This window comes from Branchiostoma floridae, chromosome 5 (assembly GCF_000003815.2).
Source record: "Branchiostoma floridae strain S238N-H82 chromosome 5, Bfl_VNyyK, whole genome shotgun sequence".
Taxonomy (NCBI): Eukaryota; Metazoa; Chordata; class Leptocardii; order Amphioxiformes; family Branchiostomatidae; genus Branchiostoma; species Branchiostoma floridae.
In genome coordinates this window covers 24,877,580-24,897,444 of record NC_049983.1, presented here as the reverse complement: position 1 = coordinate 24,897,444, position 19,865 = coordinate 24,877,580, and the positions used below count along the sequence as shown (strand labels likewise).

At 42.3% G+C, this 19,865-nt stretch overlaps 3 protein-coding genes across 6 annotated transcripts; 1 reads left to right on the top strand and 2 right to left on the bottom strand.

The window, feature by feature from the left end:
• Window positions 1-1,349: 1,349 nt before the first annotated feature.
• LOC118416347 lies at window positions 1,350-1,799 on the bottom strand. The gene has a single exon (XM_035821439.1). It carries the CDS (start codon window positions 1,797-1,799, stop codon window positions 1,368-1,370), a length of 432 nt encoding a protein of 143 aa, XP_035677332.1. The 3' UTR covers window positions 1,350-1,367.
• Window positions 1,800-5,286: 3,487 nt separating this feature from the next.
• Window positions 5,287-19,545, top strand: LOC118416766. 4 transcript variants are annotated; one of them, XM_035821998.1, is made up of 4 exons: window positions 5,287-5,446; window positions 17,839-17,988; window positions 18,377-18,446; window positions 18,624-19,545. In XM_035821998.1, the coding sequence occupies exons 1-4, from the start codon at window positions 5,390-5,392 to the stop codon at window positions 18,767-18,769; spliced, it is 423 nt and encodes a 140-aa protein (XP_035677891.1). In that variant the 5' UTR covers window positions 5,287-5,389; the 3' UTR covers window positions 18,770-19,545. The 4 variants fall into 4 exon arrangements, with proteins under 4 accessions (XP_035677891.1, XP_035677892.1, XP_035677894.1 ...); XM_035822001.1 differs by lacking the exon at window positions 5,287-5,446 and adding an exon at window positions 13,059-13,121; XM_035822000.1 differs by lacking the exon at window positions 5,287-5,446 and adding an exon at window positions 16,681-16,821.
• On the bottom strand, window positions 11,054-12,400 carry LOC118416765. The gene is made up of 2 exons (XM_035821997.1): window positions 12,297-12,400; window positions 11,054-12,106 (listed from the first exon to the last, which is right to left on the bottom strand). Exons 1-2 carry the CDS (start codon window positions 12,339-12,341, stop codon window positions 11,723-11,725), a joined length of 429 nt encoding a protein of 142 aa, XP_035677890.1. The 5' UTR covers window positions 12,342-12,400; the 3' UTR covers window positions 11,054-11,722.
• Window positions 19,546-19,865: the final 320 nt, after the last annotated feature.

Sequence of the window (19,865 nt, the reverse complement as noted above, 5' to 3'; positions counted from 1 at the left end):
CATCTTAGATGTTCATCTAATAGTCTAGGGAAATAAGGCGTTACTCAATTCTAATTTTCATATCTTACATTCTGAATAAGTAAATAAAAAGCAGTATAAATTCTATATGTTATATCGTTTGGCATTCAGTCCTGTTTTACATGCTTACAACACTTTTCAAGCTTTAACAGTCAGATTTTATTGTATCTCATTAATAGAAACCACATTTTGGTCCTTAAAACCGTACAGGTCGCTACAGTTTTCGCGACTAAGGAAATATTCTGGAGTCTTCTACCGCACTGCTAGAGACGTAATGATAGGAAATAAATAAATAAATAAACAGGGGTGGTGCTGTTTGCTGTTTAGAGACAACATGGATAAAGTTCTTGATTAATCGAACAAGACAATGCTGAAACATTAATGGTTGAAATGATATTTTATTGTTCAATATTGTGCAGACATTTACCGAGGGAAAACAAAATAACAGTGCACTCCATCCAGTATCACACACTAAACTGAACAAAACCATGTATTGACTAAAAACAGATAGTACATAATTATACATTTTGTCCACGCACTTACTTCATAGAAAAATTCGGTCTTTACTTGACAATAGTAATCAAACAGGGTAATAATCGCTCTTTTAGCTTTGGCACAACAAAGTAGCTGTTTGGCTAGCGATTCTCTATTGGTTACAGGGTTAGATTAGATATTTCATCTCTGTAACAAGGAATTTGGCATTGAATCATATGATATGACATAGTCGATACTATCACGTACCACGTAAAATATAATCTTCGTCTTCGACGCAAGATTTAGTGGTCAATGATACGAGTCACCACAACCTGCTACTCTTTTTCGACTCTTTTCTGTCCAGTGGATGCTTTTTGGCCCCCTCCCAGATGTACGCAAATCTTGTAATAAGCCCCGTATGAAGATAATGACAAGATAGCACTATAAAATTTCAACTAAATTTGTCATATGAAGTGTCTCATTGCTTGCCAAAAGTACACATGCATTCCATCAATAGAAATTATTTGCTGTATCTCAGACCAGGATCTTTTAAAAACTAAAACTCAATAGAAATTATTTGCTGTACGTCAGACCAAGGATCTTTTACAAACTAAAACTACAGAAGCTGCTTGGTCAGACTTTTCTCGAGTAATGCTGGTCTTCTACGTCTTACAGCACGCCCGGCTCCACCCAACAATGAGGTGTGTAATGATTGCAGAGCACAATCTGCTTTGTTCCAGGTGTTTGTTACACTAATCTAATAAGGAACTGGCCACTACGTCAAATAACAGTGACGCAAGCTCCCGGAATGGTTTTGATTGGGTAACTGCTATTTAGCCTGTCTTAATACTCTGTCTTAATACTCTGGATGTCTATTATTCATTTTCAATAGCCTTTTTGTCGGAGCCCCTGATAGCTCCAGCCAGCCCTTTTAACAGTCTCCAGGGGGCTGTCACAACAGCCCAGACGCCATCAGTGAGCCACAGGCGCCAACCCTTTTCTACCACACTGTTGATCGGACGATCATCCCCGTCGAGGTGCACCACGTACTTGTTGGTTCTGTCGCCGGAGAAGAACACCACCTCCATGCGGGGGCCGTGGACGGTGATTTGGGCGTCCTTCCACACCCACCTCCGGGTCTCTAATGTGAGCAGTGTCTGTGTCTGCTGAAGAAGCAAGCGACGAGTCTTCGGATCCGCCAGGAGGTCGTAGTAGTTGCGAAGAACGCCAGCGATGTCGTTGTGATCGATCCATGGTGAACAGTCTAATGTGCGTTCGAACGCCACTTCCTGTACAAATGAAAGCATCGAACGTATTTATGGCACATGTACTTACCATAATTGTATATATGGTGCATGTAACATTGATGAAGCATTTCAACTATTACTAAACCATACATGTTACAATGTATCAATGACAATTGAATGGTTACAAGTCTGATTCAAGATGAAATTCTTTAGATGGGCCGATTTTAAGGTGATCATGTAAATTGCTTGGATATGCAAATTAAGCTGAAGTAAATTTTGCGTTGAAATACTTCGATTAAAAACGTCGTTGGAAAATGATCTGATGTATGTGTATGTTACGAACAATGAAGGATGAACAGTATTTTTAGTGGAACTTACTTTATTTTGTAGGTTGGTTACGTTAGAGAGTCGCCGTATGATCTCAGCAGCGATATTTGGCAGCTGATAGGAAACATCGCAGCGCTGCACACGCCATGCACTCAGCTGTTTCAGCGTGGGGGAGTAGCTACCGACATGCTTACCAAATGTGTTAAAGTTGTCTTTGTTAGTATCAAGCCAAATGGGAAATATAGCTTTGTTGTTTTTCAGGCATGTTTCATACTCCAGTTTAGGCCAGTAGCGCTTGTTTAGAAGCCATCCACTGACAACAATGACAGCAAGCTCTAAACTTTCGCTTGACAAGGCCGAGATTATTCTGTCCCTGATGACGTCACCGGTATAAATGGAAACCTGATCTAAGAATATGTCATTATTAGTCAACCCCTGCTGCCGGAGGGTATTAAAAAGCGGGTAAACAAATGGCCTTTTGTCTTCTCCCGCGTGGATGATGAACACACGTGGCCCTGTAAGACAAAAAGAACACTTGATTATTTGATGTTACACACACACAAATTAGTGCGATAGACGTCCATGTTTATTTGTACAGAGAGTCAAAATGGCACACTCCTAAGATTCCTACATTAAACAACACCTTGAGAACATATGTCAAATGTCGTACCTCCCATGTGTCCTCGAGTACACCAAGGAGGTTATAGTGGAGACTAAAACCTCCTTGAGTACACGGATGACCTCCAAGTAACCTTTTGGTTTCCCAACGTTGCTCTAGAGGTAATGTGGGAGCCACAAATTGAGGCTGAACTCAAAGTTGCTGGTGGTCGATCCTGGGGGAGTGAAAACGTCATGAAGTCAAGAACACCCCCACCTAACTCCTTCTGCTTTTCCCCCTACCCGTTCTCCTTTTCCCCCGGACTTCTCCTTAACCCCCGCTGTACTTCTGCTGTGCCCCCGTCCTTCTTCTTGGCCCCCGGTGTACTTCTGCTTGCCCCCCGCCCTTCTGCTTAACCCCCCAATGGCCGCCGTCAATCCGAATTTCACGTAGTCGACACGAAAATCGTTCAGAAAGCAACAATAACGGTCGCGCCACGGAACATGAAATAGCCTATTCTCAATGACACATTTTGGGCCACCTTTCTGCCAAGTGGCGTTTCACAACTCCTTCCCAGTCTTTACTTCAAAGGCTCGCCCTCTCGGTGAAGGGCGTATGCATCCGCCCCGTCAGCATCGGGTACTCACACGAAAGTCGTGCCTAAACACCCTGCACGGCAACGATACACGTCTCATATATCCTATGGTCTTGGGTTGGGAAGCGGTTTGGATCATGGACGGCTCGAGTGGCTATATGGACTATTGCGCAATTCTGGCGATAGCTGTTACCGCTCTCTCCAAACCGCTTCTCACCCGACTTGCAGAAGTATTCTCGAGATTGAGCGCGATTTGTACGACGCCACTTGGTAGAGAGGTGGCCAAGATTGTTTGCCAGACCATAGGCTATATGAGACCGTGTATCGTTGCCGTGCAGGGTGTTTAGGCACGACTTTCGTGTGAGTACCCGATGCTGACGGGGCGGATGCATACGCCCTTCACCGAGAGGGCGAGCTTTTTCAGTTCAGACTGGGAAGGAGTTGTGAAGCGCCACTTGGCAGAAAGATGGTCCAGAATGTGTCATTGAGAATAGGCTATTTCATGTTCCGTGGCGCGACCGTTTTTGTTGCTTTCTGAACGATTTTCGTGTCGACTACGTGAAATTCGGGTTGACGGCGGCCATTGGGGGTTAAGCAGAAGGGCGGGGGGCAAGCAGAAGTACACCGGGGGCCAAGAAGAAGGACGGGGGCACAGCAGAAGTACAGCGGGGGTTAAGGAGAAGTCCGGGGGAAAAGGAGAACGGGTAGGGGGAAAAGCAGAAGGAGTTAGGTTGGGGTGAAGAAAACAAGCAAAAGGGCACCTGGGTGATGGTAACTTAACTCTTTCACTGGCTTTCACAACTGAACATGATACCCTGGGAGCCAGCCATGACTTTTCACAGCCGTTTTTTCATATCCAGCGATCCTTCAACATTGGGCTATATATCAAATAAATCTGATTCAATAAATGTGACAATTTACCATCCTCTTGACAACCGTTTTGTTGTTTAAAACATAACATAACATAACATAACATAACATAACATAACATAACATAACATAACATAACATAACATAACAGAACAGAACAGAACAGAACAGAACATAACATAACATAACATAAGACTGAGTTCCCAAGGGAGTCACGAAATGACAGATTTTATTAGAAGCGAACTGTAGATATTTTATTATGAAAACACAATGAGCTATTTAAATTGATATCCTGTGGTTTTGTAAGGTTTTCTGTTATGTTTGGAAATGCCCCTTGTTCTGCGATGTCTAATATTTTGCCACTACTGCCGTTTTGACAACATCACCTGAGGTTAAGGCCATAAAGATATCTCATGTCACTTAGAACGCACTGCCTTCAAACAATAGTCACATGGAGTTACAAATAAAATGGCTACGGTCCAACAGAGCCGTGACTGCGATTCCTAGGACTAGCTCCCTGGCAGACGATAGCACTAAAGGCTGCATTTACGCTTTGACTAACGTTATGCTGAATACAGCACAGTCTCAGAAAATTCGACTCTTGCCGATTTACAAGGCCCCCGACAACCATTTCCTTGATCAAAAGTAGCTGTAGAAAGCCAAAAAAACAGTTTCACATGGCTAAAAACTCAGGTGCAGACGAACAAAATGAAATGGTGGGCGAAGGGCTTCATACAAACAATGGCTGGCCAAGCTCGTTATTTGGTGGACATCCCAGAAAAGATCGTAAAATGAATGTTCATCAAACTACCTATGCTACTTACGTGTAAATGAAATGATTGACTCAAAAAGGTGATAGCGAACAGTATCACACAGGCGTTGGGTGCCAACTACACACTTGGACGTTTTTCCCCTATGACGTGTCTTTGTATTTTGGGACGGGGAATCCCCATAAGTGCATTCGTCGCACTTTATATGGACAAAGAGGCTACGGATTTTTTTTCAATATCAATTTTGCGATCGCTAATTTCGAAGTGAATTGTAAGATTCATCATAACGATAGCCTTGAGTGCAAACCCAGCCTTCACTCATCAAAGGGGTTTCCGTCGTAACTTGCTACAACGCTAAGCCCTTCGACCCTTGACCTCACCTGCAGTTCTAACTACGGTAAGCCGGAAGCGAGGAGACGGTCACGGGAACAGGTGAAAACGGCGAAACGGCGACCAGAAAACGGCCTTACTCGGTCCTCAAGCCGTCATCATGGGCAACCTGATGGTATCATCGACGCCAGAGAAGACTATCGTACATAACAACGAGGTAAGTGTTGAACAGTGTATCAGTGCGGTGCTTCTGTTGTTTGTGTAGTCCTTGTCGGTCTGATATAACGTTATAATGCCAAAAGCAAGAAATAGCCTGGGCCGGGTCCCATCCTCTGTAGTATTACCGCTGGCTCAATCCTTTCGCTTGCTAACCGCGGTTATTACGGCTCCAGGGTGGTTACCATGCTATGCATGCAGCCGTTGAGAAGTTCTGCAGTAGTCACCGAGGCTAAGTGAGCAGACGGGAGTTACAGAGGGTCATAATCATAGCACGTACTCACCTGGACCTAACTTACAGGATACGGTGTTTTGTGGTGCGGCTGATCAAGTTCACATGTCATCAGTTTGTTCAATATAAACTTTAAGGGTCTCTAAGGTTCTTCTGAATATCTTGCACATCGCAAATGTTGGCGCACTATCACACTAGAACCATCAGATAGGATTCAAATCTGTACGTTCTGCTTGGACAACTAGTAATGATAACAGTTGTGAGTTTTTCATTCTTTGAAATGAGACTTCGGTTACACAGTAATCTTGATAAAATGTGCTTGCTTAAATTGAGACGCCACAACTTATCCTTTCACATTTGAATGCCCGTTTATTGTTAAAAACAGCTATAAGTATCTACATGTACATTGCTATGCCAATGATTGACAGATTTATGTCAAACATACGTACAAAACATTTCATGCCTTGTTTGATATGACAGCACTTGGATAATGCTTGGATGATACTTTCTTCCTGACACACATGTCGTTGTAGTTGCCTTAAATGCGGTAACAGTGTTAATGTCTTATCATCCTTGATTGTCAGTATTATAATAATGATAATATAAGTTAGAGTATATTAGGTACAGATTAAAGACTCGCATTTTATGGCCCATTTGAACTGGTTCTATAGTTACATCTGGTATCTGATCTCAACTGGGCTACGAATTATTCTAATGTACCAATGGGGTTTCACTATCCACTCTTTACACTTTTCTTCCTTACCAAAAAAAATAAACTTAAACCCTAAGTTTGCAAACTATGGTGGTTATTTCATGTACAGCAATAAAGTATAGTTAGATGGAATAACGTACCGTGTATGAAATTCGTAACAATGTGAAATGTTTTCAAACGAAACCTGCTTTAAAGAGAAAGGTGATTTTCAATCAAAAGGCATGTTTTCGATCGAAGGATTTGTCCTGTACAGTATATGTGACGCTTTTACGCCTGTTGCCAGATTCATTGCTCGTTTTAACCCGACCCTCCAATAGCCATCCTTCCAGCACCTACGGTAGCCCCAGCAGCTAAGCCTATTAATACATTGAAAATTTATTTTAGTAAAGTTTTACACAGCTCCAGAGCATCATGATGCAATGGCATAAACAAAGAAAAGTGATTTTCAATCAAGATGCGGGGATTTGTTTGTAAATTGCATATATATTTGACGTGGCATGTTTATATTTTAAGTGTGCTGACTCAGACGTTTTTCGTCTTAACCCGAGCTAGCATGAGGATAATATTGACTGGCCATTGTCAAAGAACGTTCTGCATACATGGGTAGCTATGGCTCGTCTCAGACTTTTAATAAGCAGGCAAATAATGAAGACGGCATCGGCCTAGAGACTCTAGACTAATCACTGCCGACTGAGCAATTTAAAGGAGTGCCACTTAGCCACACATCCCAATGGCCTTCTTAGTAACACCTACAATAGCTCCAGCCATCTTAACAACTTCTTTTATACAGCTCCAGATCTTCATAAAGAAATCCTTGATGCAATCGTAGAAGCAAAGCCGCCATCCCTTTTCATCCACTCGTTGGATCAGGCGATCTTGTCCGTCCAGGTGCCCCACGTACTTGTTGGTCTTCTCGCCGGATTGGAACACCACCCTCAGGTTTTTTCCGTTCACTGTGATTTGTGAATCCTCCATGACCCAGTGCCGCCTTTCTTCTGTGACGACTTTCATGGTCTCCTGCAGTAGCCTGCGATCCACGTCGGAAAGAGTGCCGTGGTATTTATAGAGAACCGCCGCGATGTTGCTGTGATGAATGCGTGGGAAACAGTCCACCTGCAAGTCCTGTAGAAGTGAGAGGGATTCTAAGAATGGTTGCGAGCTGTTTGACACATTTTTACTATCTTTAAACGTATTTCACGAGCCAAAAAACGACACTGAAAAGTGTCCCAAAACCTAGCAGAATGTTTTGGTGTGTGTAAGTGTGTTTGTGTGTTTGTGTGTGTGTGATGACTGTGCGTGTGTACGTGTGTGTTTGTGTACGTGTGTGTGTATGTTTGTGTGTGGGTGTGTGTCTGTGTGTGTCTTTGTGTGTTTGTGTGTGTGTGTTTGTGTGTGTGCGAGTGTGCCTGTATACGTGTGTGTTTGTGTTTGTGTATGTGTGTGTGAATGTTTGTGTGTGAGTGTTTGTCTGTGTGTGTGTGTGTGTGTGTGTGTTTGTGTGTGTGTGTGTGTGCGTGTGTATATGCCTATGTTTTTCTTGAAGACAAATGCCTGTACCTGACATATACAAGCTGGTAATTCTAAGGCATTGTAAATGTCATTTTTTGTGGTCAGCTGGAAACAAAGCATATAGAAAAATATAGAAAATGAACCTACAATCATTTTAGGTAAAATCTCTCTATAGAATTATAAAGGAATTGATTCTAGTAAAGATGGTATTTGTTTTATACAATTTGTGACGTGGCATGCCTAAAAAAGTCTGCTGACTCAAACGTTCCTCACTTATCATGCGGATACTGGTTGAGCAGATCTGGACTTTAGTGCTGAGGTCATGCGAGCTGATGTGAGACATTCTTTACAAAGATTTCTCGAAGGAACCAAGGAACTGTCCCAAAGTCTTGCTAGATGTTTTGGTTTGCCCCGAGCCTTTTTATCTACTCATACACTGTACGGTCAGGTACGCCGGGGACCCTTCCCCAACTACAGCAACATGTCACAGGGAGATCTCACAAAGCTTATAATAATGTGCCTGCCCTACAGAACTATTTTTTTCACCACACACCGTACTAGTACCGTGTGCTATAGAAAGTAAAAATATAACAAAGTCTTACCAAAATCCCATTTCTTGCTGACTCTTCGCAGGTACTCTCAGCATCATACCAAGTGTCAGTTGTGGAGCAGTCGTCTTCATCCTGCTGTAGGGGAAATAGGGGAGGGTGTGCTCCATTGTTCCATTTTTTGAAATGATAGTTTGCATTGTAAAATGCTTAGAATGTTTTTTTTTTTGTTTTTTTTTCTGTTTTCACACAGCATGGCTCAATGTTTCTGCTGTTTAAATGCCTTCTTGCAGAACTATACGACACCAACCAGAAAACACTTGCAATAGAAAGCAATGCATATATGCTTATTGAGTTAAAACGAAGGACTTAAAGTCTCACCAAATTCCTTCCTTCTGTTGACTCGTCTTTCACGGTACTCTCTCCGGAACCCATTTCTTTGGTGGTAACAGAAGTGACCTATTACTAGACTTAAGTGTTAGAAGGGGAGACGATGCCATTAGAATTTCATCCAGTAATACATGCGTTCCAATGGGAGAGTTGAGGAAAAAAATATGCAATTATCTCAAGAATAAAAAGTTCAAGCCATACAAACTTACCCTCAAATGAGAGCCAACTGTGTCCAGTGTTATGAAATTCATTTGCAAGAATTTCTATACGGCTAGTCTTTTGATACACCCCCCTAATTAAAGCCCTTGGATTGGCCCGTTTGGCTCAAAACAGCTATCTGATGACGATACCACTATTTCAGGGGGGTGCGGGAACCCCCTCGATGGAGAAAGGTCATTTTTTACAGCTAGTTCAACAAGTATAGGGTCTTTCCTACCGCAGACACTCCCAAAATGCCCAGATTTCACATAAAATCCCACCAAGAAAGGCTTTCAATTGTTTAAAGCCTTGTTTTTATTTGACCTCTCTCACCGTGGGCTCTAGGCGCATGTGCTAATGCTTACGTCACCCCAGAAGTGTCATCTGACATTGTCTGCATGAGGAACTTTGGGTTACTGTCGCATTTGTCTCGTCACGAACATGCAAATGAGTAACCGCCCGATTTGACGATCTGAGTGCTACCGTAATGATGTGAATATGTGACATATGGTGGTCACTTTTTTTCAAATACACACAAGGTGTAAAATAAAAACACACCACTGCTAATGTACAAAAGGGGTGGAAAGCATACAACAACAATCTGCTTGGCTATTTGTGAAACTACACATCATTGTGAAACTACACATCGATCGAGTTGGAAATAAAACAGACTGAAGACGAGTATGAATAACTAACATGGCCTCAGTCGGACAACACCGTCTCATTTTTAGGCAGGCTCAGGTTTAGAAATTAATTTAAGAAGCTATGAAAACGAGACCACCCTGTAGTGGTGCTTTTTTATGGTGGAGAACTCCCCAGTAAGCCTCACCACAACAACATCCACGTACCTGTATCTGGCTATAAGGACAGTTGGGAACTGAAGTGTAGACGAGGTGGCGACAATTTCCCCTACATTGACCGACGTTTTCCCCTTCTGACGTGTCAGACGGGGAATCCCATTCGTCAAGTTGGCAATGTCCAAATAAGGCTGATGCCCTCATGGATTTATGTATGAGGGAACTGTCTAGTTACAGTCGCTAATTTCATGACTAATTAAGAAAAAATAATTATTGCCATAGCCCGAACTTCACGTTAATTATAACCTCCGACTTCTTCAGTGCAGTGTAGACAAGACAGAAAACCTTTGACCTCTAACCTCACCTGTAGAACTGAGGCAGGCGGAAGTAAAGTACGATCGATCTCACTATTCTTAAAAGCTGAGCGAGTTAGAATCTTTTCGTCCTCTTTACTAGCTTCAAGCGCCACGATGGGTAACCTCATGGTATCTTCGCCACCACAGAAGACTATCGTACACAATAACGAGGTGGGTACCGGGTAATTATGAACATGTAACGGTTATGTAGGTAGCCAATGCGACTGTTGCAGGGCTTCTCTTGATTGTAGTCTTATATCAAAGAGGGCATGCATGCATGTAATGCGTAGGTAGCCTGTAGTATTTCCCATAAATTGTAGCGACGAGCGTAATTGTAATTTTTTTGGGGTATTACGTAGGGTGATATTCTGAATTCAGCGTAACGGCTGCAGTCCTCGGGATCCCCCATGCAAACCCCCTTATACCTACCCCTTTGTGACCGGCTAACGTTTATACTACTTCAAGCAAACGATTCCTTACAAGAGTCACTGTAATGCTTGTGTGTAGGCATGAGTTACAATGGGTTATGATGTAACGTTAAGTGCTCAACAGGTGTTCTGTGGTGCGGTGTATCTTCACAGTCAAACATGTCGTCTTGTGAAAGATAAAGGTCCTTTTGCAAACCCTGTACATGGCAAACGTTTGCGAGTTTCTTCGTACTATCACTGGGACCACAAGGGATTCAAATGTAGAAGATTTGTGCGTTGTGCTCGGGCAACGGTGTCCCATAGTATTAACATGGATAGTTGTAGGGCTTGCTTTCATGGCTTTGCTTTGCATCTGTTAAAATGTGATGGTTTAGATTGAGACGCTGTGACAAATAGTTTCACATTAAATTGAACGTTTATTGTTCAACATGCGTTTATGGTAACTCCATAGTGCTAATGCAATGGCACAACAGCTCCAAAACATCATAGGTAACATACTTACGAAACTAACAATGGCAAACAGCTCCGGGGCATATAAAGTAACATGCTTATGTAAATAACAATGGAAAAAAAGCTACGGGGAATACTTAGGTAACATTCACATGCTTACGAAACTATCTGGTGACAACGTTCTATGGCAATTAAATATGGCAGCTATCACGCTGGACTTAAACACTTATAGTACACCGAGGCTTGTGTCTTTAATAATATAACCGTTGCAGTCACAGCTTCCAGTTATATGATGAATGAAGTTAGCAAGATAGGAAGAATGTCAAAGTTTCATATATTCTGTAGTTGACTTCAAAGTCATGTAGGGGCATAGGCTTGACACTATTGTCCTATTGACACTAGTTGGTTTCACTATTGTCCCATTTTTAACAACATTGACGCCCAAAGTTGGTTTGATTCCTGGTACCTGATGTTGACTGTCTTCTGTTCTTTATAAGGTATTCATGTTAGAATCACAGTTCTACGTTTTCTGATATTCTAACTTGTCACTCACAAAGGATTTAGGTACTGATTGAGGATATTGACATTGTCGATATGGCACATAGCTAAGCCGTTTAAAGCACTACAAACACTATATACAAGACTACATGCCAATAGCTATATAGCCAACTTGGCCAAAGGGCCAGTGAGGGACCCAGCTACCTTTACAGCATCACCTAGCCACCCCCAGACCTTCTTGAAGCCATCCCTGACACACAGACGCCACCCCCTAGCTTCCGTCACATGGGTCGGTTTATCCGCCGAATTAAGATACACGACGAATTCGTTGGTCCTGTCGCCGGAGTAGAAAACTACATTCAAGTTCACGCCATACACGGTGATTTCTGCGTCCCTCCACACCCATCGATTCTCGCTTGTGACCAGTGACAGGGTTTCCTGTAGAAGCCTGCGGTCCTTCTCCAATAGGCTGCCTTTGCGGTCATTGATGAATTTGCCGATATCGTCGTGGCAAATGTAAGGCGAGCAGTCTACTTTCTCCATCTGGAGGGAAACATTGGCCAACGTTGCCTAAAATTTTATGATAATTTTCAGTGAAAAATACAGAACTGTTTACCTGCTTTCCATGACATAGCTACAAGCTTTTAGTACTTTACGATATAGACCAGAAAGCGTCTGAAATAGAAAGCAAATATATACTTATTCAATAAAAAAGATTATAATAATGTCTCACCCAAGTCCCACTTTCCTTTTCCCCGGCACTCTCAGAATTGCCCATTGCTCCGGTGGTGACAGAAATGATCTGTTACTAGCGCTAGGTCCAATCTACAGCACAGGTGTGACTGGCTTTAAGAAAGAAACGGAAAGTCCCAATATATAAATGCAAGGTAGTGATCATACCATACAATTTCACCCAACCACAGATAGACATGCAAACAGCAAGTAATGGAAAGTCCCTGACTCTAAACCACACTTGTAAGTAAGTTGTTTTTATTTCCATGTATGTATTTGTGAAACTGGGCCCTATCGAAAACCAGTGTATTGGCACTGAATAGGCTACCCAGGTGTTTCAAAATAAACAAACAAACACACAAACACCCATTTAATTACCCCTGTAACGACTAGCATATATTCAACTTGTATGTGAACGTAAGGAAGATACTCTACTTTTCTAATTTTCAGAAGTTGTCGTATTCACTGACATCTTTCCCACACCTGCTACAGAAAACTATGGCACCAGTAGTGACAGAAATGGTCGGTTGAGTTATCTGCATCAACAAGTGTGGCTGGTTAGACTTGCTGTGGAAAAACTGGAAAGCTCCCACCCCGATTTTTAATAAGTTTCACCGAAACAGTTTCGTCCAATCAAAAGCCAGACAGTCACGTCATGGAAAGTCCCTGACTATGGACGTTATTCCCCAACTATTTCTAGACCTGTGATATACCCCCTTGGATAATATTTTGCCGGCCAACAGAAATCTTTTTGATTCTTCTAAACCACATCATGGGTAACTTGATGGTATCATCGGCACAGAAGAACATCGTGCACAACAATCAGGTGTGTATTTGCCCCCCCCCCCCAAAGCTACGAGTCACAATGCGTGTATGGTGCGTGTGTGACACTTTCCTTTCACTTTCACCTTCGTGTTCGTGAACCGGCGTCACTGTGTTTACTTATAATTAGTCATTATCCCTCCACGCAGGTGTATTTACGGTATGGGCTGCGAAGTGAGATTAGCCAACATTTGTTTCTGGGGACTTCTTTTCCTTTCCTATATCGTAGTTTGTGATTGTCCCCAGTTTTTTTAACCCAACAGGAAATCATATTGCACCATAGCATATTGGGGACGTTGAATGTCATAAGTCAAAGCAAGTAGGGATTTGAAGTGACTCATCAAATTTTGTATTGAATTCGGGAAGTCCCCCTTTTAGATTGAGACACTATGACATTTCGTTTCACATTCAAATGAGCATTTATTGTCCAAAATCTTTATCACAGCAAAAAGGAACGTACAGTACACAGTGGTACCGCATTCAAACAGACTGGCACCACTGGACAAAACATCAAACATAACATATGCCAGAAAACATGTGAATGGGAACGTCTTATGTACAGGAACAGTGTCGGACAATTGAATTACAGAAACAAAACAGCTGACATCGGTCATGATGGTGAAAATACTGATACAAGATACCTGTTGAAATACAATATAAATCAGTTTGGTGTTCAAGTAGGTATTGCTTAAGGTGGACTCTCACTGCACTTGGGGCACCGATGCGGCACTGCCGGGTTCGTTCACTGCGGCACTGTTTTGTTATTTTCGCGATTTTTAATAATTTAGATATTGCGTAAGACGTAAAAGTATGACTTAGAAGACAACAAAATGCACAAAACGGAAGAAAATTCGTTCTTTATCGCTGAAATTCGTTGAGTCATCTACGAACCCCGGCGTGCCGCACCGGTGCCCCAAGTGCAGTGAGAGTCCACCTTTAGATATTGCAAGAATTTGAGTGTTGATTTTGGACAATAGCAAGGGGGACCCTTTCAGTAATAAGTTAACAAAAGCAATGTCAGATAAAGTTTTAACATCTAACACGGGAATGTTTAAAGTTACAAGTCTGTCGAGGAGGCGTGAATGTTGAATAGCAAAGTTTGGGCATTGGAGTAAATAATGGCGAATGTTTTCGCCTCGGCACCCGCAGCTGCAAGAAGGACTCGTAACTAAGTTACTCCATAGTGGTTATTCAATGGCAAACAGCTTGGAGACATATAAGGTAACATGCGCTTACAAAACTAACAATGGCAAACAGCTCCAAGACATATAAGGTAACATGCTTTCGATCCGATCTGGTGACAACCTTCTATGGCAGTTAAACATGGCAGCTCTTACCCGTATACCCTGGATTGTAACGCTTATAGTACATCAAGGCGTGTGTCTTTCATACAACCGTTGCAGTTACAGTTTCCATTTATGTAAAAAATGAATTTAGCAACATAGTAAGTTTGATATATTCTGTTGCTGAGTTCAAAGTCATCTAGGGCCTAGGCGTCTATGTGTGTAGTCGTTATTCACTATCGTCCCATTTTTTAACAACATAGACGCCCAAATTTGGTTTGATTCCTGGTATCTGATGTTGACTGTTTGCTGTTATTTGGGCCATTCATAATAGAATAACAGTGTTCTTTTCTGATATTCCAACTTGTCACTCACAAAGGATTTGGTTACTGATTGAGGATCTTGACATTGTCTATATGGCACATAGCTAAGCCGTTTAAGATTAAAGCACTATAAAACTACAAACACTATATACAAGACTACATGCCAATAGCCAACTTGGCCAAAGGGCCTGTAAGGGACCCAGCTATTATTTCAACAGCAGAACCTAGCCACCCCCAGACCTTCTTGAAGCCGTCCCTGACGCACAGACGCCACCCCCTCGCTTGCGTCACATGGGTCGGTTGATCCGACGAGTTAAGATGCACGACGAATTCGTTGGTCCTGTCGCCGGCGTAGAAAACTGCTCGCAAGTTCACGCCATACACGGTGATTTTGGCGTCCTCCCACACCCACTGATTCTCGCTTGTGACCAGTGACAGGGTCTCCTGTAGAAGCTTGCGGTCCTTCTCCGATAGGCGGTCTTTGTTGACATACAGGAACCTGCCGATATCTTAGTGGTGGATGTTGGGGGAGCAGTCTACTTCTTCCCCCTGTAAGGAAATAATGGCCTTCTTGTTCAACGTTTCCAATGATGATTTTCAGTCTGAAATGCAGAACTGTCTTCCTGTTGTTCTGCCGCCACGGGTTTGGTACTGTATTTTTTAAATATTCAGGCGCCTTTTTCACTTTACTTCATTAACCAAAAATCGCCAATAGCAATAGTAAGCAAATGCATACTTATCTGATAAAAAGTATTGAAATCAAGTCTCACCAAAAAAACTTTTCCTGCTGACTCATCTTCACTGGCACTCTCAGCATTACCCATTGCTTCGGTGGTGACAGAAATGATCTGTTACTAGCGTTAGGTGCAATCTACAGCACAGGTGTGACTGGCTTTCCGAAAATTCTAGAAGCGGAAAGTCCCTGGGCTAGCAGGGGGTACACCATACAATTTCAATCAACCCAGACATGCATCATGGAAAGTCCCTGACCATAGACGTTATTCCCCAACTATTTTTAGACCTGTGCCAAAGTTGAAGATTTATCTTTCTACATGAGAGCTAGAGCCATTTGACTGAGACTAGTCCTAACCACGAAGTCATCATGGGTAACTTCGGGACACAAAGATATCGTGCACAACAATCAGGTGTGTATCAGTATGCTGCATTAACAAGTGTGGGTGGCTGGGCCTGCTAAAAAAACAGGAAGACCTCGTTAAGTTAACCAACGTTACGTCACACCGACACAATATCGTCCAATCAAAAGCCAGACGCGGACCGTAAACAACAGGTCACGGAAAGTCCCTGGCTCTGGACACTATTCCCCAATTATTCTTACCTGTGACAAACCTTCTCGGACAACCTTATGTAGCTCACCAGGGGCATTTTTAATTCTTCCAAACCACGAAGTCATCATGGGTAACTTGATGGTATCTTCGGCGCAGAAGAACATCGTTCACAACAATGAGGTGTGTATTTGCCCCAAACAACTGCGAGTCATAGTTTTTGGTAACACTTTCATTTTGCCATTCTTCACTGTGCTTACTTAGTCATTCTCTCACTACACAGGTGCGTATCGTGGGTAGGATCTATAGTGAGATTAGCTAACAGTGTACACAGTGCTGCAATGATTTTTTTCTTGCTTTTATCGTGGATTGTGATAGCTCACTGCTCTTTTAAGTTGAGAGGACCGTCACTCACTCACTCGTTGACAAAATCGCACCATTAGTGCTGTAGCCTTTGTGACGCTAGATGTCATAGGTCAAACTGGATCGTATTTTGGTGACTCATTCAGCTTTGTACATAAGTCGGAAAGTCCCAGGGTTAAATTTCAATAACACGGCCCCTACCATTCACAAGTCATTTCTTTGCCAGGATTAACTTTAGACATCAGTGGAAAGTCCCCTACATACGTAAGAACTACACAAAGGTTACGTGTCGTGAAACCCCTGACTCTCTGAGTTTTTCCGCGGTCATTCACATACCACTTGCTGGTAGTTCTTAATTTTAAACTTGTCTTAACGGCGAGGTAGTATAGGACACCATCATGGGAAATCTAATGGTAACCTCGGGACAAAAGACCATTTCGCACAACAACGAGGTTTGTGTTCAATTTATTCGTGGCTTCTGCTGAGTCCTGAGACACCGTTCATGAACCTACGTCACCACCTGTTTTAAAATTTACCGTACATGTCTTTACACACACATGTACACATACAGGTGAATCGGGGAAGGCTGCAATGGGGCATTGTTCGACAGTGTACAAACATCTGTATAGCTTCTGCATGATAGCTTTTTCAGGAAGACAAATGTTGAAACAGTGCTCCGTTATGTTCCTTTTAAATAGATATTTTTTTTAAAATTACATGCATGATTAAGTCTGACCATATGTAATGTATTACAATTTAAAAATTGCAATACATTACATATGGTCAGACTTAATCCAACTAATTTCTATAACAAAGATCAAATTGGAGATCGGCTTGTTCGTGCTTTGTGTGATGATGAATAGGGATTAGTAAAAACTGCATAATGATAAAGGCAGTTTACTATCTAACACAACGATTAACCTACAGTCTATTGTGATACGTCACACATTAGGCTTTGATCCACTCACCCTGGAACGGACCCCTACTCTTTTCGATAATGGTGCGTTGGGTCCTTTAATGGCTGGAGATGTGGATCTTCTAAACTCGGGTGACCTCCATTGAACGTCCCGGAGTATCAGATAGCGTCCCTAGCCGGAGTTAAGTGCTAGTTTTCAACTTCATTGGACCGTTATATGAATGTGCATACCGACGCCATACTCGCAACAATACATGTTCATGTTCGCTAAGCGGTTGTGTCCTCTGAAGTGTTACATTACTAGTCCACACCAGGACACTAGATGGTGAATGAAATCAGTCAATGTATCGATTTAGTTATGTGGCTACATGATACTGACTCTACAATTCTAGGTATCTTATGATAGGTTCCCCTTAGTAGTTCTAGCACTTGTGTCTTACTGGCCCGTAGCTTACGGCTCGCTGTACGTATTTGCAGTCTCAGTGCGTAAATGATATGTGTGTAGCCCACTGTGCAAATTTTCACAATTTTTCTCAATTATGTTTCGTGAAAGGTCGAGGTTCAGGAGATCAACAAGGTCGTTCTGGGGAAGCTGATCGTGAAGCATGTCGGGAACGAGGGTACGGAGGACAATGAGCGCCAGGCGGTGCTGAGGCAGATGTTACAGAGGGTCATCACGGAACTGGAGAGAGAAAAGCCAGAGGTACAAGGGTGCTCCTGCTTGAAGATGCTGTTATATTTTCTTATTGTGCACGCATCTTGCACAATTTGGTTTGCTTAAAAGTCCCAGTCTGTAAATAACATTATGCACAAAGTCAAAGGTTCCCATCACAGAGAGTGTTCATCTGTGTTGATAAAATTCAACATTAGCACTGTTTGTTGATTCCTTTTGCCAACTTAGAATATAAGCTACAATGCCGACGGCTCCCATTCGTCTTGGATCTAGCGTTGAATTCCAATGTGTTTCCATAATGGATAATATCATGGCCAAACATTCAATGTGGGTACAGCTTCTTATACGTTGGAAACGATCCATAGCCCATTGAGATAGAAAAGTGTTTAAGGTTAGACTATCTCTGTATCTTCCGTAGGTGTGGCGTAACGCGGAGCTGGTGATCTATGACATGTACGGGAACGACTACACGGTCCGGGCGGGGAAGGGTTAGGGTTATGGTTATGGTTAGGGTTAGGGTTGGGGTTAGGGTTAGGTCCAGGGTCAGGGTTATAGGAAACTGTCTAAGGTTAGACCATCTCTGTATCATCTCCAGGTGTGGCGTAACGCGGAGCTGGTGATCTATGACATGTACGGGAACGACTACACGGTCCGGGCGGAGAAGGCCGAGAACAAGTTCGTGGTTCACCTGGACGGACAGGACGAGATCAGACTCACCTGTACGGACAGGAGCAGCAAAGGTTTCTTCAGGTGGCCTTTCGGAGGCAGCAGCAGCAGCAAGCCTAAACCTATAGAGGCGCCCAAAAATTGACATACAGGACATCAGACCTAAACCTATTGAGGCGCCTAAACATTGACTTCAGCATATGACAACAAGCTTAAACCTATAGTTAAGAGGCGCTAAACATGGACTTAAATGGCAGCAAACCTAAATCTATCTAAACATGTCTAACGCCTAAATATTTACTTACAGGACAGCAAGACTACACCTATAGAGGCGCCTAAACATTGACTTACAGTAGCATAGCAAATATGTCGCCGACTTTCATCAGACGTCGCAGTTATTGCTTGTGTTCAACCAACACAAGGATCATATTATACTACGTGATTTTGACTTCTCGCGTCTTTGTGATACCGAAAATGTAGGAACAGATAGGTTTTACAATCAAATGTTTGTCTAAATTTATAGGGAATAAGAATTTGTCCCTGTTTCTTAGGTGCATGAAGCAAGGAAATATAGGTTCTATCAGTCTATAAAGTATAGCTCTCTAATATACATTCTACTATAAAATGCATTTCATCTTCTTTTTTATTTAGATCACAATATCTACATATTCGTTGTTCCAGTTATTAAGTTAAACCACTGGTACCCTTGTCACCACTCTGCATCTGAAGTAGCCTTGACCGGCTTGTGACCTCTTGGGCCGTGAAGTCAATGGTATATCTTATCTCAGTATGTTTAATCGTGGAATGATTAGTGTCACGTGGTAGTTAAAGAGTCGCTATTCATTGAAATGGCAAGTATGTGAATGAAAACAACTTTTGTATAGTAGGGGAAAGGTTTATTACTTGGTGATAAGCCACACAGAACACTTGTTGTGAAACCAAACATACGCAACGACGAAAACACCATTTAATTGATACCAGGGCATTCCCCAACAACATGAGTCACCTGTGTGTGAGTATTTACATTGCTACAAAAATGGCTTGTAACGTAATCAGGCCCTTTGTACATGATTCAGTCCTGCGTAATTCTAGGCCAAATAAAAGTGTTTATCATTCTTTTAGCAACGTATTTACATTATTATTGTATTTATTTACATAATACGTAGTGGTAATTATTTATTCGATTAAAAACAGCAACATATACAACGCTCGCCAACACATTGAAATGAAAGTAGCCAGTC